Genomic DNA, 17,233 nt, shown 5'->3' with positions numbered 1-17,233 from the left:
TTTCTTCTAAAATATTACAAAAGTTAGAATTTAAACTCATATGTTAATTCACAGAGGACTTTATGGCAAATTAGATTTTAAGCCTTCATCACAAATTTAAGCACATCTGTTAGGAAAACAAGTGTATGTATGTGGAGATAAAGGCGAAAAAAAAATCTAATTACCAAGGAAATATCAAAGATATATTGAGTCCCCATTATGTGCAAACAGTTAAAAAGAAGTATAAATCATCGAACTTCACAGCTGGGGATGTTCTCCGACTCTTCTTTCAGGTAGTAGACAAGATAAGTGGGGTGATGGAGGATTGCTAGGTCTCTAAAGACCCTACTAATTGGGCTAAATGGGGTGAAGATGAGAGCTAGCTCCATACCTTTGAATTCTGAAAGTCCAGGCTACTTAGCTCCTCTGAGATTTAGATAAGAAGCAAGCATTTTTTTAAAGAGAAAATAGGATTTAAATTTTTAAACGAAAAAATGTTTAGGGCTTCCCTGGTGGCGCAGTGGTTGAGAGTCCGCCTGCCAATGCAGGGGACATGGGTTCGTGCCCCGGTCCGGGAAGATCTTACATGCCGCGGAGTGGCTGGGCCCGTGAGCCATGGCCGCTGAGCCTGCGCGTCCGGAGCCTGTGCTCCGCAGCGGGAGAGGCCACAACAGTGAGAGGCCCGCGTACCGCAAAAAAAAAAAAAAAAAAAAAAAGGTTAAATAGGAAAAATCTTAGGTATTCTCAGAAAGGAAGATTCCAATAGAGAACTAGAGTTAACTGCTTTTAAAGTAAGTAGTAAATTCCATACTTCTTAAAAAGAAAAAAATAAAACTAGAGTTATTGTCTTTCTTATTCTTAAGAAAGTTTCTATTAGGTATCATGTGAAATATGGCAATCTTTTTTTTTAACTGGAGTAAAATCACTTTACAATGTTGTGTTAGTTTCTGCTGTACACTGAAGTGAATCAGCTATATGTATACATATATCCTCTCCCTCTTGGACCTCCCTCCCCACCCCATCCCACCCATCTAGATCATCACAGAGCACCGAGCTGAGCTCCCTGTGCTATACAGCAGGTTCCCACTAGCTATCTATTTTACACATGGTAGTGTATATACGTCAATCCTAATCTCCCAATTCATCCCACTCTTCCCTTCCCTCCTGTGTCCACCCATCTGTTCTCTACGTCTGTGTCTCTATTCCTGCCCTGCAAATAGGTTCATTTGTACCATTTTCTAAATTCCACATACAAGCGTTAATGATACGATACTTGTTTTTCTCTTACTTCACTCTATGACAGACTCTAGGTCCATCACATCTCTTCAAATGACCCAATTTCGTTCCTTTTGATAGCTGAGTAATATTCCATTGTATATATGTACCACATCTTCTTTATCCATTCATCTGTTGATGGACACTTAGGTTGTTTCCACATCCTGGCTATTGTAAGTAGTGCTGCAATGAACATTGTGTCTTTTTGAATTATGGTTTTCTCAGGGTATATGCCCAGTAGTGGGATTGCTGGGTCAGATGGTAGTTCTATTTTTAGTTTTTTAAGGAACCGCCATACTGTTCTGCCCAGTGGCTGTATCAATTTACATTCCTATCAACAGTGTAAGAGGGTTCTCTTTTCTCCACACCCTCTCCAGCATTTATTGTTTGTAGGTTTTTTAAGATGGCCATTCTGACCAGTGTGAGGTGATACCTCATTGTAGTTTTGATTTGCATTTCTCTAATAATTAGTGATGTTGAGCAACTTATCATGTACCTCTTGGCCATCTGTATATCTTCTTTGGAGAAATGTCTATTTAGGTCTTCTGCACATTTTTTGATTGGGTTGTTTGTTTTTGAAATATGGCAATCTTGAGAGCATACACTCATTTGCAGTTCATGAGAGCTCAAGACTTTTTGGTAGGCAAATGGATTTGTCTAACTTTTTTCCCCAATACAAGCACATCTCAGAAATCCTACTTCTATTACGGTCAAGTAACAAGCACTAGGTCTTTTTTCATGTAAAATGTTAGAGCACTTCCATTTTCCAACCTCTATTATCTCCTAATCATAAGACTTCAGTAGGAGACAAAGAATAACTCATTTGCTCTGGTCTTATTCACATAGGCAAGAAAATGCTATTACTCCTCATCATTATTCTTATGTACTTCTGGATAAATCACATCAAAAGTATTTAGTGATGGCTTATGATAGGCAAGCCACTGAAGTGTACAGAAATTGGTATATGAGTGACAAAAATGCAAAAGTTTTGTTTCCTAGGCCTGAACCAGATTATTTAGTGATAGTGTATACATTTACCTGGAACTCGCACTGTAGGAACTAGAAATAGAATTACTAAGAGTGGGAATTAGTTGAGGGTTATTTCAATTATGCTTTAAGATGAAATACAATGTTTAGAAACATCCTCAAATATAATACCATATTTGATTTTTTTGAACAATATATTCTTTTCAGTAACTGCCATTTCAAGCAGGGTTTCTTTGACTATTTATTTTTATTTGAATAAAGCAAAACTTGAGGAACATGGTTTGCCAGGTGACTATTCTTCAAACTCATGTCCCAACAGACCACATGTCTGGCATCCAAGGTCTTAGAAAGTACTATAAAAGCTCGCAGGATTTGAATTGGTTTTCTGACAGAAATGAGCACTACTGTTGCACTCCTACTAGTCCTTGGATTTCTTAAACACAGAAACCTTGGTTTCCATAGTTTTTATGGCTTTTTGGAGGATCTCTAAGATTGGTCTCATGGTTTTGACAATTTGCTCCATCTGATCTGCAGCTGACTCGATGGTATCCTTGGCATTCTCAGTGTTTAGTGCATCCTGCAACTTTTTCAAGGTGTCTATTGTAGTGGCTTTGGATGGACCAGGACTTGGGCTTTTCTCAGATGTGGTATCATCTGATTGCTCTTTGGTGTCTTTTCTATAGACGTCACTTTACTGAAGATTCATGATTGGATATTTCATCAAGAGTGAAAGAGAAGGTTCCAAACTCTCAGGGATGTTACCATTATTCAGCACAGAGGCAATGACCGGTGTATGGACATTTTTGAACATTCCTTTGGCTGACTGTTGCAACTCCTTTACACTGCTACTCTTCTCAAGCATAGAGCACATAGCTGTTGCAATCTTGGAACATAAAGGTTCACTTTGCATTCTGTCCTGCTTTGCCACCACTGCAGATTGCATCTCCTTAAAAGTTTTGAGCATCTGTTCAAAGACATCCTTAACATTACCATCTTCTTTCACAGCCATCAAGAAGATCTGAGTGTTCATACTGCTGTTAAACAATTCGGTGAGTGCATTTGTGAAGGAAGCAAGATCGTGCATGTGAAAGAAGAACGTTTTGGCAGCTTGAACGAGCCTCTCTTTATCGTTTTCTGACCCTGAAGACATTTCTTCAGAAGAAATGTTTCAGCACTGTAAAACAAGTAGTAATCCAAATGAAAACTAAAAGTATATTTGGCAACCATAAAGAGACTGAAAGTATAATCTGAACATGAGAATAACTCGTATCAAAGGTTGGAAAGCTATACAAGCTTCAAAACAGAAATGATCTTGTGCTTTAATAAAAAATAATTTAAACAGAGTAGAATCAGGGGGTTTCATTAAATTTAAACCACATATCAAATATTGCATGCTAGATCCTGAATTGGATATGCTGACATATGGAATGACAGTATTCACAGGTATTACCCTCAATACCCATCCAATCTAGTGAAAAAGATTGGATAAAATATAAAAAATTACATAGAGGGGCTCTGGTTTCAGTTAAGATAGAGCAAGCACACTCCATCCAATCTTTCCTACTGATGACAACAAAAAATTCCGGACAGAATATATAAACTATCAAGTATCTCTGAAAGGTGGATAACAGCAGACTGAGGAGGTAGAGAATGCAATATTCCAAAGAAGATCAAGGCCATCTAATACAAACTCCCAATGTCTGTCCTGTCATTTCTGTACTTTCATTACAACTCGTCTTCTTCTGCAATAGAGAAAAATGTTAATGTCTCTAACCAATGTTCACAATCCTCTTTTGGTATTTCCTCTAGAATTCTGCTCTATCAATCATCTCCCCTTTTCTCTTGTGCCGTGAACTGAAGTCCTCCCAAAATTCATGTGTTGACACCCTGATTTCCAGTATGACTGTAATTGGAGACAGGTCCTTTAGGAGGTAATTAAGGTTAATGAAGTAATAAGGGCAGGGCTCTGGTACGATAGGATTAGTGTCCTTGTAAGAGGAGACACCAGAGAGCTCCCTCCCTCACTCTCTCCACCTTGTGAGGATGCAGCAAGAAGGTGACTGCCTGCAAATCAGGAAGAGAGCCCTCACCAAAAACTGAATGGGCTGGTACTTTGATCTTATATTTCCCAGACTCCAGAGCTGTGAGAAAATAAAACTTCTGTTGTCCAAGCCCCCAGTCTATGGTATTTTGTTATGGCAGCCCAAGCTGACTAATACATCTTGCATCCTCCATCACTCCTTCTTTATTTTTCCTTCTCCTTTAATTATGTACATATTCAGTTCCCTATTCAGTTGGTTAGGATTCCAGGCTTTCACTGCTGTGGCCTGTGTTCAATCCCTGGTCAGGGAATTGAGATCCTGCAAGCCACATGGCGCAGCAAAAAAACAAAAACAAAAACAACTGCCCTATTCAGTTTTAAAAAAAGTTTGACTCTGATTTCTCTTCAAGTAATGATTCCATCTCACTCCTTCCTTTAATTCTCAAATTTCTCAAGAGAGAGATTCTTTACGTCATTGTAATTTATTCTATCCCTCACTATTTTCCTGTAGGGCATCAATAAGTTCTAATTATCAAATCTCTTGGCCTATTTCCAGGCCTTAACCATCTTGAGTTCTCTGCATTATTAAAATTGCTGAATACCTCTTCCTACTTCAAGATTTTTTTCCTCTTGAGGGCTCCATGATGCTGTATAACTCTGGTCCTTCTATATCCTCTCTAAGCATATATTTATTTTATAGGTTTCTCTTCCTTATACCACCAATGCCTTTCCAGTCTCCTAAGCGCCGCAAGGCTGTGTTTTTGGCCCCCATTATATTGTACGCTTTCTCCCTTCAAGATCCCATAACTACAAATGCCATCTGTATGCAGATGACTCCTAAACTTCATGGCGTAGGTTCAGCAATTCTCCCGATCTCCAGATCTACATTTCCAACTACCTACTGGTCATCTCCACATAGTGACTGCACCAGTATATGCCATACAATTATCCAAAACTGCTCTCACCTCCTCAGAAAACACTTTCTCCTCTTAATCTTTGCCTCATTATTGAGGCTCAAATCCCTTTTCCTTTTCTCTTCCCCATATTAAATCAGTCCCTAAAATTTGTTAACTCCCTTTGAACTTATTTCAATCCATCCCCTCCCTTCCATTCCCATAACTACTATTCCAGTTAACTCTCATCTAGACAACTTTAATGGTCTCACATTTTATCTCAATATTTTTGTCAAGGGGTCACAAACTGGCAATCCACAGGCGAAATCTAACCAGCAGATATGCTTTGTTTGACCTACCACAGTGTATTCTCAAAATTTTTATCAGTTGCAAATTAAAAAATTGAAACATAGAAATCTGAATTTCTACTGATTATTGAAAAAATGAAATTAACTGGCAGCACTAAGTCCTTTTTCTGAGCTGGAGAAATTTCCTAGAGCTGAGGTTGTCCCCTTTAGACTAGACATTCACCTCTACACCCTATTGTCTTACACTAAGTGTTTCAATTACTTACATATCTTGTCCAGTTACTATAGGCATTGGAGTTGGTAACCCATGTTTTATTGTCCATACCCACTAACCCAGTTTGTATAAACTGACTTTCCTGAAATCCAAACCTCCTAATATTATCCCATAACCAAAAACCTTCGATGGTTCAGTATTGCCTAGAGAATAAAATACAATTTCCTAGCATGGCATCTAAGGCCATCAACAAACTGCTCTCAGTCTTCCACTACTTGCCTTCCCTTCACTGCTCCCACATATACTCTGTGCCACCAGCATAGTGGGTTAATTTTGTTCCCTGAAAATGCTCCACAGTTTTTTGTTCACAGTTTTCCCTTCACCTGTATCATCTCCTTCATACCCCACCTCCTTACACATCTATTGAAATCCTACTTATCCATACATACACACTTCGGCTACACTGGCCACAATACTTTTTTCCCATGTTCCTACATGGTGGGTCCCTAGGCTATGTCAAATGCAAAATGATCCAGGGGGACAAAAGCAATCTACTGCACCCCACGTGGTCCTTCTTTAGAACTATAGCGCAGCGCCTTTAGATTGTACAGTCCAAGTCTCCTGGCTGGCATCTTGGTTCCCAATCCTCTACCCACTCAATAACAACAGGAATTTTTCTTGTTAACATAAGAATAGCTATCATTTAGTAAGTTTTTTCCATAAAACAGGCACTGTGCCAAGTATTTTACATTTATTATCTCATAGTCCTTTTATGCCAATCCATAAATTACAAACTAGTAAATTACAAATCACTAGAGGCTGAGTGATTTTCTTGCTTCTGATGTGTCTTTGCTGCAGAGGAATCAGTGGGGATTAGGACTGATTTTCTAGAGAAAGAAGCATGGGAGACTCTGATCTAAGCTTTAAGGGAAAGGAGTCAAATTGATCTTTAAGGTTTTTATATTGTCAAGACAATTAACCAAGATGACAAGAGAGATAGTGATAAAGAGCAGAACTTCCAGCCAGGAAAGAAGAGCACACACAAAAAAAACACATTTGGCTGAAAATATCTGTATCTATATCTCTTGAGAACTTAGATCAATCAGCAACAGGTACAAAATGCAACAGAAGCTAAAGGAAGTTTAATATCTGGAAAAGTTGACATGATGGGAACCCAAAATCTGACAGCTTCAATCAAAGAGGCATCTTGTCTACTGAATTGAATTAGCTCAGTTGGATAGCACTTTTCAACAACAAAAAAGTCCATTAAAGAACAAAAATTTTAATGTTTTACCATTGCACTACTAATTACTTATAATTATTATAATAATTATTATAATTATCACTTATAATTAATATTACTTAATATATATCAATTTTATATTAATATAGAAAATAAAAGAATTCTGAGAACTAAACCATGCAGAAACAGTCGATGAACCAGACAGGCAGAGGGACCCAGCAGAGACTAGCAAAGCCTGTAAGTCATCACATTCCATTAGAAACATCCAGTTGAAACCAGATGAAAAAGCACTGCAGCAATACTCCCCAACAACTGCTGGGACCACTGAACTCAGAAACACAGCAAGGTAAGCAATATGGGTATTTCTATCAGTATTGATATAATACTCTGTTTCTCCATATTAAAGGGTGTTTGCAGTAACAGGTCAGGCTTGAATCCTAGTCATAACTATAATAAATCAACAAAACAACTTTTTTTAAGCGGATCCCGTGACATGTTCCTGGTGATCATTTATGTCTCTGAAGACACCAAGAAAGAAGAAAAATAACAGCTTATATAATTAACTCAGAGGGGATGATATAGTAGTAAAGACATCAATTTTAGAAAAGAATAAGGATGAAATGACCCCGTGTGAATGTGTGTTGTTTACATGGAATGTAACATTTCCTTTTATGTCTTTAACATTAATTTAAGCATTCAGTATCTGCGAAAATACGAATGTGTGATCTAATTCTAGTTAATGTATAGCACTTATGCTCCTTCATAAGTTATATTACATTTAAATATCACTGGGCCTTTGCTGTGTGTCTCCAAATAGACTGTTATCTTCTTGAGGGCAAGGAACATTGTCTACTCAAGGCATATGGCAGAGGTTTCTCAAGTGAACATTTGATAAATGCTGGTGAATGATCTAGATATTCTGCTTTCTGGTCAGAAATATTCTTTTAAAGACTTTATATCAGAGTGTCATCACACCATGATCAACCTTGTTTTTTTTAATGAAAGGCCATGGTTTTGATTTAAATTAAAGAAGGAAGCTCAGGACTAGTTAGTAGCTGTTATTTTCTCCTGAAAAGCTTCTGACTTTACCCATACCCTACACCCACACTCCCAGATAAGTGAACCTTGCAGGATAGCTGGACCAAATATGGGTAGTGAGGACAAGAGACACATTGGAGAAAGGTAAAACCTTAGAGAGCACTAATCACCAAACATCAGAAGCTTGGACAGGGTCATGGTTTTTCTTTTTTTCTTTCTTTCTTTCTGTTTTTAATTGTTATTATGGGAAAAGTTCAAACATACACAGAAGTAAAGACAATAATATAATAAACTCCCACACCCCCATAACCCAGCTTCAAAAATTATCAAAACAAGTTTGATCTTATTACCTCTATGAAGCTACTCCAATCTGCCTTCTAGATTATTTGGAAGCAAACCTCAGTATCATTTCATCATTAACTTTTTCAGGATGGATTTCCACAATGGCAAGAGCTCTTCAGTTTGACCTTATGCTCCTCAAACCAATAATATTTAACAGAATTGTCTTTGACTTTGAAACACACCCAGTGTCCTGCTGTAAAAATTTATTTTTGATGTCAGTGTAAAAGTTTTTGGAATGCATTTGCAATACATATCAAAAGTAATATAAATTTTTATTCCTATTGATTACATAAATTGTATATTTATATAATCTGAATTTCCTCTGGAAATTTATCCTGAGGAAATAATCCAGATAATTGAAGAGTGAAAAAAGAACTATGTGTATTAAAATACTTATATTAAGACAGTGAAACAATTAAGAATTTGTTAAATTATGGTAAAGATATATGAAATACTTTATAAAATATAAATATATTTTATATAACCAATAAAATAATTATAAAACTAGAAATAGGGGAAGTGTTTAAGTAAGTTAATATAAGATGAAATTTTATTTCTTATTATTACAACTTGGTAAAAATACTTATGCATTTAAATAAACTTTGGAAAGGAATAATAAAAGAAAAACAAGATGGTAGGTTTATAGGTGTTTTTCCTCCTACATATTAAAGTGTTTATATATCATTGCTATAAACTTTTTATTTTAAAATACTTTGTTTTATCAAATCTTTTAATTTCATCATGTTATAATTCTACCGTCTATCAATGCACAATCACCTGTCACTTCCTCCATGAATCTTCCTCTAATGACCTCCATATTAAATTTTCTCTTTAAATTCCTATAGCACTTGAGAGTCGATGCAGTACTGTTATTCACAAAAGTATCCTGAGAAATTTTTATTTACATATGTGATAATCAATACATTTTTATTTTGCAAGGTGGTTCCTTTCCTGAAAAACTAAAAGAACTGTATAGTATCATTAAATAAACTTTAACTTTCAGAAACAATCGTCAGTATATTTCTCCCATTTCTTATATGCTCTTTAATCATGAGCGTTTACTTCTTATTTCAACAATATTGATGAGTTAGGTCCAATAAGAATCCATCTGAAGCTAGTCTTTGTTTTCATTCCAAGTTCCTAAGATGAGCAGATCAAGTATCAGTGCTTCCAGATTTGTTTACTTCCTTTTTTTAAATAAAATAACAAGCCAAAATACATGTGATAGCCTAACTTTATTTTAGCAAAAGAACTCGCTTATCACACAAACTTTTTCCACCCACAGCCCAGATAGAGCAGCAAAGAAAGCATAGCTGCTTCAGCAAAGGCTGGGGTGAAACTGGCGTGCCAGAGACAAAGCACTCCACCTGCTGGCTAGCAATTCCCCATCAGGCTGCCCCAGGGCTCTTTAAAACTTATTTCATGAACCACTACAATAAAATGCTCAAATAGCCACACAAATTCGGCGGTACAGAAGTGGACGGTAACTGCCCATCACTAACAGGGAGCACTATCGTGTTATAACAAATAGTATAAAAGTTCACAACTGCCATACAAAAGATGCAGGTGATCAGAGCTGGATTAAGTACACCACTTAGCTACCTGCTGATGCCCATCTTAAAAGTCATTTTTTAAAATGACTTTAAAATGATTTTAAAAGATTGAACTTTCAAGTTAATATTTAAAAGATCTGCCCTGAAAATGCAGTAAGATAGAGGACAGTGTATAGCCCAGAACTCCTCTCAGCTACAGTACTGTATATCACTGGTAAGACATCACTTGAGCCATGCCTGAGTAACAACTGTGATCTTTAAGAAGGGTGACTCCAACTAATGGCAGACCTTTTTTGTTTTGCTGGGACAAGTAAGCAATTCGAGCATCAGAACTAAATTGTCACGGGCGATAGCTGAAATGCTGCACATTGCCAGCTAAGATTTTCCATGCGGTGTATAACCTCTCCTCTAAGTATCAAGCACATATTTAGGAGTGTCAATTGGAAAGGTACAAATTGTTAACCCTCCCTAGATGACAGACTGTCTCCACATGGCCCCAGTGTAAATATTATTAAAGTATGAGTTCTTTTGTTTTGTTTTTAGTTTTCTTAATTTTTATTGGAGTCCGGTTGATTTACAATGTTGTGTTAGTTTCTGCTGTACAGCAAAGTGAATTGGTTATATGTATACATATATCCAGTCTTTTTTAGATTCTTTATCCATACAGGTTATTACAGAGTATTGAGCAGAGTTCCCTGTGCTATACAGTAGATGCTTATTAGTTATCTATTTTATATATAGTAGTGTATATATGTCCATCCCAATCTCCCAGTTTATCCCTCCCCCCATCCCCCACTTTCCTCTGGTAACCATAAGATTGTTTTCTACATCTGTGGCTCTACTTCTGTTTTGTAACTAAGTTCATTTGTACCATTTTTTTTAGATTCCACATATAAGTGATATCACACGATATTTGTCTTTCTCTGTCTTACTTCAAAGTGAGTTCTTTAAAATTTGAATTTGCACAAGGCAAGCACCACCTCTATCTATAATTTTGTATGACATAGTGCTTTCAACTTGATGTTGTAGTTTTAAATCTGTCTTAACTTCCTAACTAGATTAGAAATTTCACGAAAGCAGGGACCACGTCTCTTTCATTTCTGTATGCTCTACAGAGCCTAGCATACTACCTTATAATAAATAGTAAAGTACTACTCTCCATTAGGCAAATTGCTACTGAATTATTAAATTACTTCCTTCATCGGGCTCTTCAAATTTCACTTGTCCCAAACATAATTAATTGGTTTCACCTTCAAACCCCACCTCTCTTCCACCTAATTCTCTAGCATTTATCTCACTGTTGAGATGGAAGTAATTTTAAACTGTATTCAGTACTGGGGCAGGTATGGTGGCAGGGCTGCTGAAGATCTCTTTGCATAAGGAACCCTCAGTCCCCTTCCCCAGGGAAGAAAAAAAAGGAGGTAAGCCTGACTCAGAAAAATAAGTCTTTTTTCGTTAGATGTGAAAAATAATTCTGAGCACATCATGATATCTCTTACTCAGACTTGTTATTGGCACAAAATTATGGATATCTGCAACCTAGGAAGAAGGGTATAAAAGAGCATGTGCAAGGGCTTGAGTATGTAAAGGAAAGAAAATACTACTTTTGTAGCTGAAAAGGTACTGTATCTGATTTCTGGTACGACTGAAACTTTTCATCAATAAATTAATACTATTTCTTCTTTTACTGTCTGTTCAGAGTTGTTTGCATGTTTACCTGACTGTTTTCTGTATTAATAACAAGACTAGTTAGAAACCAATACTTTTTAATATTTCCTGTATTTTAACCAGTTTGCTTTCAGTCCTTCTTACGTGGTCATCTTTGTTAGTCAAATTTTTGTGTGACTTTTTCCCATTGGTTTTAAGCTTATAAAGCCCTCCATATACATTTGAAAATTATCTGTTTTCTTCTAGCTATTTTAGCATTTGATCTTTTTTACATATGTTACACTGATATTTTTAAATTAATGTTTAATCCCCCACAAGCTAGCCCATTATGCCAGGATCATTTATGGAATACTGATTGCTATTGACTTGAGATTCTACATTTATTATATGTTAAGTCAAATGTACAGAAGGGTCTTCTCTGGGGACTATTTTGTTCCATGATTCCACCTACTCTTGCACCTATACAATACTTGTTAATATTGTGTTTTTATACTGTTTTAATGTTTGAGGAGGAAAAAGTCCCAACATTACTTATCCTGAAAAAAGTAAGTAGTCTCACCTATTTAGTCTTTCAGATGTATTTTATGATTAATTTGTCAAGTTGTGTTAAAACAATGAATTAATTAGGAAGGAAGTGACCACTTGGAAACATTCAACCTTCCATCAAGGAGGAAGGTTCATCTCTCCATGTGTTTATCCGGAGGTAAATAGAACCACACATCTTTTCTAAAAGCCATGCCTTCAGATAACAGCATATGACAGCTTTTAGAGAAATTTCCCACTTTTTCAGGGTAAGAAAGACTCCTCTCACCTAAATATCTGGATGGGGATGTAGTTGGTGATCTTCTAAATTCAAAGTCAGAAACTGGAGTTTTCACTTCATGATAAGATCTGAAAACTAGGAACCAAAAAAGAAAACAGTTTAACGTAAAATTTCTAGGAGAAAAAAGCGAAAATCAAAGTCCCAATTTGTGGTTATCAAATTGCAGTTTGCAACCCAATGGTGAGTTTGTGGAATATTTAATAGTCCTTTAACAAACAATTTCTTTAAATGGAATTGAGATATATTCTAATTTGTGGACATTTGTATCTGTCACGTGTGTGCGTGTGTGTGTGTGTGTGTGTGTACTGTATCTAAATCAAAGATAAAAATGAATTTCTGACCATTGATACAATTTATTCCACCAGGGGTACTAGTGCATTTTCCTAAAATTAAGAGCAAAAATTATTATGTTCCTAATCCATTTCCAAAATTTTTCCCCTTTCCATTTCCAAACTGTATCTTTATAACTTGGAGGATAGGTTATGTTCATGTTTACTTTCTTGAGAGAAAACATCTTCATTCCTTCCCCCCATGCTTCTGAGATTCCCAATATCTAGGCTAAGAACAGTGGTCCTAGAAAGATAGGGCCCAGATTAATTAGCATGTTGTTTACACAAAGAGAGGAGGAGCCAGATCCCACACAGGTATAAAGGACTCCATTTTCTCCTTCTTTTCTCCCAAGAATTCAAATGAAATATTCAAGTGTCAGGCACATAGTAAGCCTATTCCAGGTGTGCATACTGAGGAACATTGTTCTCACTAGCTTCAAACTCTCACCCAAATTCACTCAGAAGGGTGTTGCTTATTCCTTCTTTCTCTGAGCCCAAAGTACAGACACAAGCAGGCTACAAACACCAGGCTTATTATATTCATTCTGTGATGTACTCTTGCTACTTATTCCCTAATACCTTTGTGAAATGACATTATCTTCTTTCTGAGACTAACTCTAGCGTATCTGAATAATGGTCAAGTGTAATATAGACAATTCTAAATAATTTAATTTATAAGCTTTGCCAATGGAGAACCAGAGAGATAGTCAGGACTGCCCTGTCCCTTCCATGATGCCCACTGTCTCTCCAAGTGAGATTTTAATCTAAGGAACCTTGAAAATAAACCGTTATCATGAGGAGTTTTTGGTAAACATTCTAAAGTTATATGTGTTGCCTTTGGATGCCTCTTAGGTTTGGAGAGCAAATAATTGACCTGTAAAGACATAAAGAGTGTTTTGAATATTGTAAATTAAGATAACAGAGTATACAAACAAAATTAGCAATTATTGCCCTGTAAACTCAGAGATCTTAATATTCTTCTGATCCTACTAATTTAATTCCAAATATTAGAAAAATCAGTCTGGTTGGGGTATTCAATGTGGTGACTAGAGTTTGAGGAAATTAAGGGTCACTGGTAATCAAGAGCTAACCATTTCAAATATGTTATTAAATATTACTTGGAAGTAATCACATTTATTAATAATCAGATTCTAGATAAACACAAATCTTTCCTATCTAGGATCTCCCCCCCTCCACAAGATCTAATGCCATAATTAATGCAGCAACAAGTTGCATTATGTCACCCATATATTCATACACTGACTCCAAGTTTCAAAAACTTGTTTTGAACAACTTGTTTTCTGAGAAATTCCTTAGATAGCATACTACTTTGCTATTCATAAAGTAAAAGATTTCCTGGTCAAATCTATACATCCAGCAGATATTTTTCAAGATTTCTAGTAAAGATTTACTATTGTATTTTTCAGAGATCATATTTGAAATATGGCTCAAAGTGACTTCCTCTACCCAGAGAACCCAAAAAGGCGACAAGAAGTAAATCGTCTTCACCAGGAGCTCCTTGACTGCTTATCTGACAGCTTCCATGCCACCAATAAGCTGATTGGGGTTTTAAATACGCACTTAGGGTGCAGGCTGGCCTCCATTGAAATGAAAAGAGATGCGACCATCAAAGAAAACTGTGATATCATCATCCAAGCCATGATGAAAATCCAAAAAGAATTGCAAAAGGTTGATGAAGCACTAAAAGATAAACTAGAGCCAACCCTTTATAGAAAACTTCAGGATATTAAGGAAAAAGAAACCGAGAAAATTGCAATAGTACAAAAGGTTATTTCAGTCATCCTGGGAGAAGCTACTTCTGCTGCCAGTGCAGTGGCTGTTAAACTCGTGGGCTCGAACATCACAACTGGCATAATTAACAAGTTGGTCACTGTGTTAGCTCAAATTGGTGCTTCTCTCCTTGGTAGCATAGGAGTTGCTGTTCTTGGCCTTGGCATAGATATGATCTTCCGTGCCATCCTGGGAGCAGTGGAGAAAACACAGCTTCAAGAAGCCATCAAAAGTTATGAGAAGCATCTGGTGGAATTCAAGTCAGCCTCAGAAAAATATCATCATGCCATTATTGAGGTCACCAACACAGTGAAACAACAAATGAAATAAACAGTTACTTTATTTGCCACTGGAATATTTTTCTGCTTCTTTCTCAATAATAGTGTTTTGCTTCTTTGATTAGGCTCATTTTCCATAAGCTTCCAAATAGACATAAATACCATAAACAACTCAGAAAGAGGACTCAAAGATGCTAAAACTAGATGACTCTAGAGAGTCTTCTATCAACGATGAATGTCTGGATCAGTTGGTGCTAGACCCTGTGAGTAAAAGATTACATCCTGGTATGTCTTCTCACTGTGCTCCACAGATCAACATTAGGGTGAATGCTATTGTAGAGCAGCAGGTGTAGGGGTTACCTTTTCCTTTTCTAATTCCCAGTCAAAATCCTTCAAATTTGTATTGAATGCACAGACTTTCACTTCTACCACCAGCTCAGACATCATTTAGTTCTAAGGGACATACTTAGTAACTTCTGCCCACATACAAACACTGAGCCTTCCAATGAAATAGAAATACTACTGTAATTTTGACCATCAGTTTAAATCCAATTTTCTGTAAGTTGGAAGAGACTGAAATATGGTTTGTAGCAATTTATGTCAACGATGAAAGGAGGCAATCGTTCTGTAAACTTCTACTAATTACACACTGTAATCTGGATGGAACTTTAAGAGGGAAAAGTTAAAACTATAAAAGATAAAAGTTGTTTCTATAGTTGCAATCAACCCTGACCAACTGTGATGTGATGATTAAATATCCCTCAAGTGAATGTCTGAACACTTTGGAACATTTTCAAAACAAGCAAACAAGCAAAGCCCAGGTATATAAATGAATTTAGTATGCAGGAGAAGAAACCGCTACTTACTGTTTTAAGAATTGTCATTTAAAGGAAAGTTGTAATTTATTACTTTATGAGTTTTTAAAAAAGCGAAATTTTATTTTCAATACTAGCAGAAAGCTTCCCTTGCTATATAAAACTTTAGGTGATCCATTTCATTAATTATCTAATTTCAGGAAAATCCCAAGGCTACAGAGGTCTAATGGTTCAGTTGAATTTCTGAAGATGCCAAGTGTTTGTTTTCTAAATACTTCACCAACCAATTACTCCCCATTGAGACTCTTAGGTTCTACTTACAAATTTATTTTAAAAGTCATTCATGTTGACAAAGCGAGAGAGTGGCATGGACATATATACACTACCAAACGTAAAATAGCTAGTGGGAAGCAGCCGCATGGCACAGGGAGATCAGCTCAGTGCCTTGTGACCACCTGGGGTGGTGGGGGTGGGATGGGGAGGGTGGGAGGGAGGGAGACGCAAGAGGGAGGAGATATGGGAACATATGTATATGTATAACTGATTCACTTTGTTGTAAAGCAGAAACTAACACACCATTGTAAAGCAGTTATACTCCAATAAAGATGTAAAAAAAAAAGTCATTCATGCAAAAATGTTCGTTACAGTTGATTCTTGCATCCAAGTATAAGAAATGTCTTTAAATTTTAAAAGCTCAACATATCTTAAAACTTAAAAAGCTACATTAAATACTGTAGTTTTTCAAATGTAGTCTTTTCTTTACCTTGTCATTGCTTTTATAAATTAGTTGCAAAATGTCACAATTTAGTTCATCTTCAAAATTAAATTTTATTTTGTTTTTATTACCTGATTCATAAACTTGTATCTTGTTACTGCTCTTGTGGACTCAGAATTCAGTCTAAAACCAAATCAAGAATTTTCTCAAACAAAGGTTAATTCAGGTAAGGGATCAATCTTATCAGTTAAGCCCACATTTAAATATTTTCTAAACATTAATACATACCTCCGTCAAGATTTTGGAATATTTATAACTGATAGTAAGAATTGGCCTATATCTAACATTTTCCTATAAGTGATAGTACTGATATTTTTTTAATGTTTAAACTCACCTTTAGGGGGAAAAGAGTCTTAAGGAGCAGATAAAAGATAAGGAAAGGACGAAGATTAGAGCTAAGGGAATAATCCCCTTTGTATGGTGACTTCATAAAGGATTTTTGGTGGGTGAAAAGACCAGAAACTAAAAGAGCCAATATAAACCAACCTCCACACTCGTAAATTTAAAACTGATTGTACAAATATCCCCATATTTCCTCTTCAAAAACACTAATCCTGTAGATTAGCACTCTGGGATTCTAACACGGGCACTGAATTGCTTAGGTCTACAAATATTCTTTGTGTAAAAACAACTACTGAACTTCCAGGCGCACGGCACGCTAGCGAAGCGCATCTTCCGGGGATTCGTTTTCTAACGGAAACTCCCGAAAGATCGCACGCGCTTACGTCATGAAGGAAACAAAAAACTTACAATACACAATTCAAGGTGACGGGCACAGCGCTAAACATTTCCCTATCGGTTATCCGCAGGCCTCCGGCGTCTCAATAAATGGAGCTCCCGGAAATTAGGTCAGAATGCCTGCGGCGAGGTAGGACAGTGGT

General features: G+C 36.5%; 2 protein-coding genes across 2 annotated transcripts; one reads left to right on the top strand and one right to left on the bottom strand.

Moving 5' to 3' along the window:
• Positions 1-2,480: 2,480 nt before the first annotated feature.
• Positions 2,481-17,191, bottom strand: C11H12orf60 (chromosome 11 C12orf60 homolog). The gene is given in 3 exon segments (XM_067695752.1): positions 2,481-3,415; positions 12,353-12,439; positions 16,839-17,191. A coding segment is annotated over 1 exon segment (732 nt). The 5' UTR covers positions 3,392-3,415; positions 12,353-12,439; positions 16,839-17,191; the 3' UTR covers positions 2,481-2,659.
• SMCO3 (single-pass membrane protein with coiled-coil domains 3) lies at positions 7,156-16,022 on the top strand. The gene is made up of 2 exons (XM_067695753.1): positions 7,156-7,286; positions 14,121-16,022. Exon 2 carries the CDS (start codon positions 14,137-14,139, stop codon positions 14,812-14,814), a length of 678 nt encoding a protein of 225 aa, XP_067551854.1. The 5' UTR covers positions 7,156-7,286; positions 14,121-14,136; the 3' UTR covers positions 14,815-16,022.
• Positions 17,192-17,233: the final 42 nt, after the last annotated feature.

The sequence above is a fragment of the Pseudorca crassidens genome, chromosome 11, assembly GCF_039906515.1.
Source record: "Pseudorca crassidens isolate mPseCra1 chromosome 11, mPseCra1.hap1, whole genome shotgun sequence".
Classification (NCBI taxonomy): Eukaryota; Metazoa; Chordata; class Mammalia; order Artiodactyla; family Delphinidae; genus Pseudorca; species Pseudorca crassidens.
The sequence above is the reverse complement of the archived record's forward strand: the minus strand, read 5'-3'. Positions and strand labels throughout refer to the sequence as shown.

What these genes read in the sequence shown, in the direction of transcription:
- SMCO3 (XM_067695753.1), top strand. Translation starts at nt 14,137, where the DNA reads ATGGCTCAAAGTGACTTCCTCTACCCAGAGAACCCAAAAAGGCGACAA.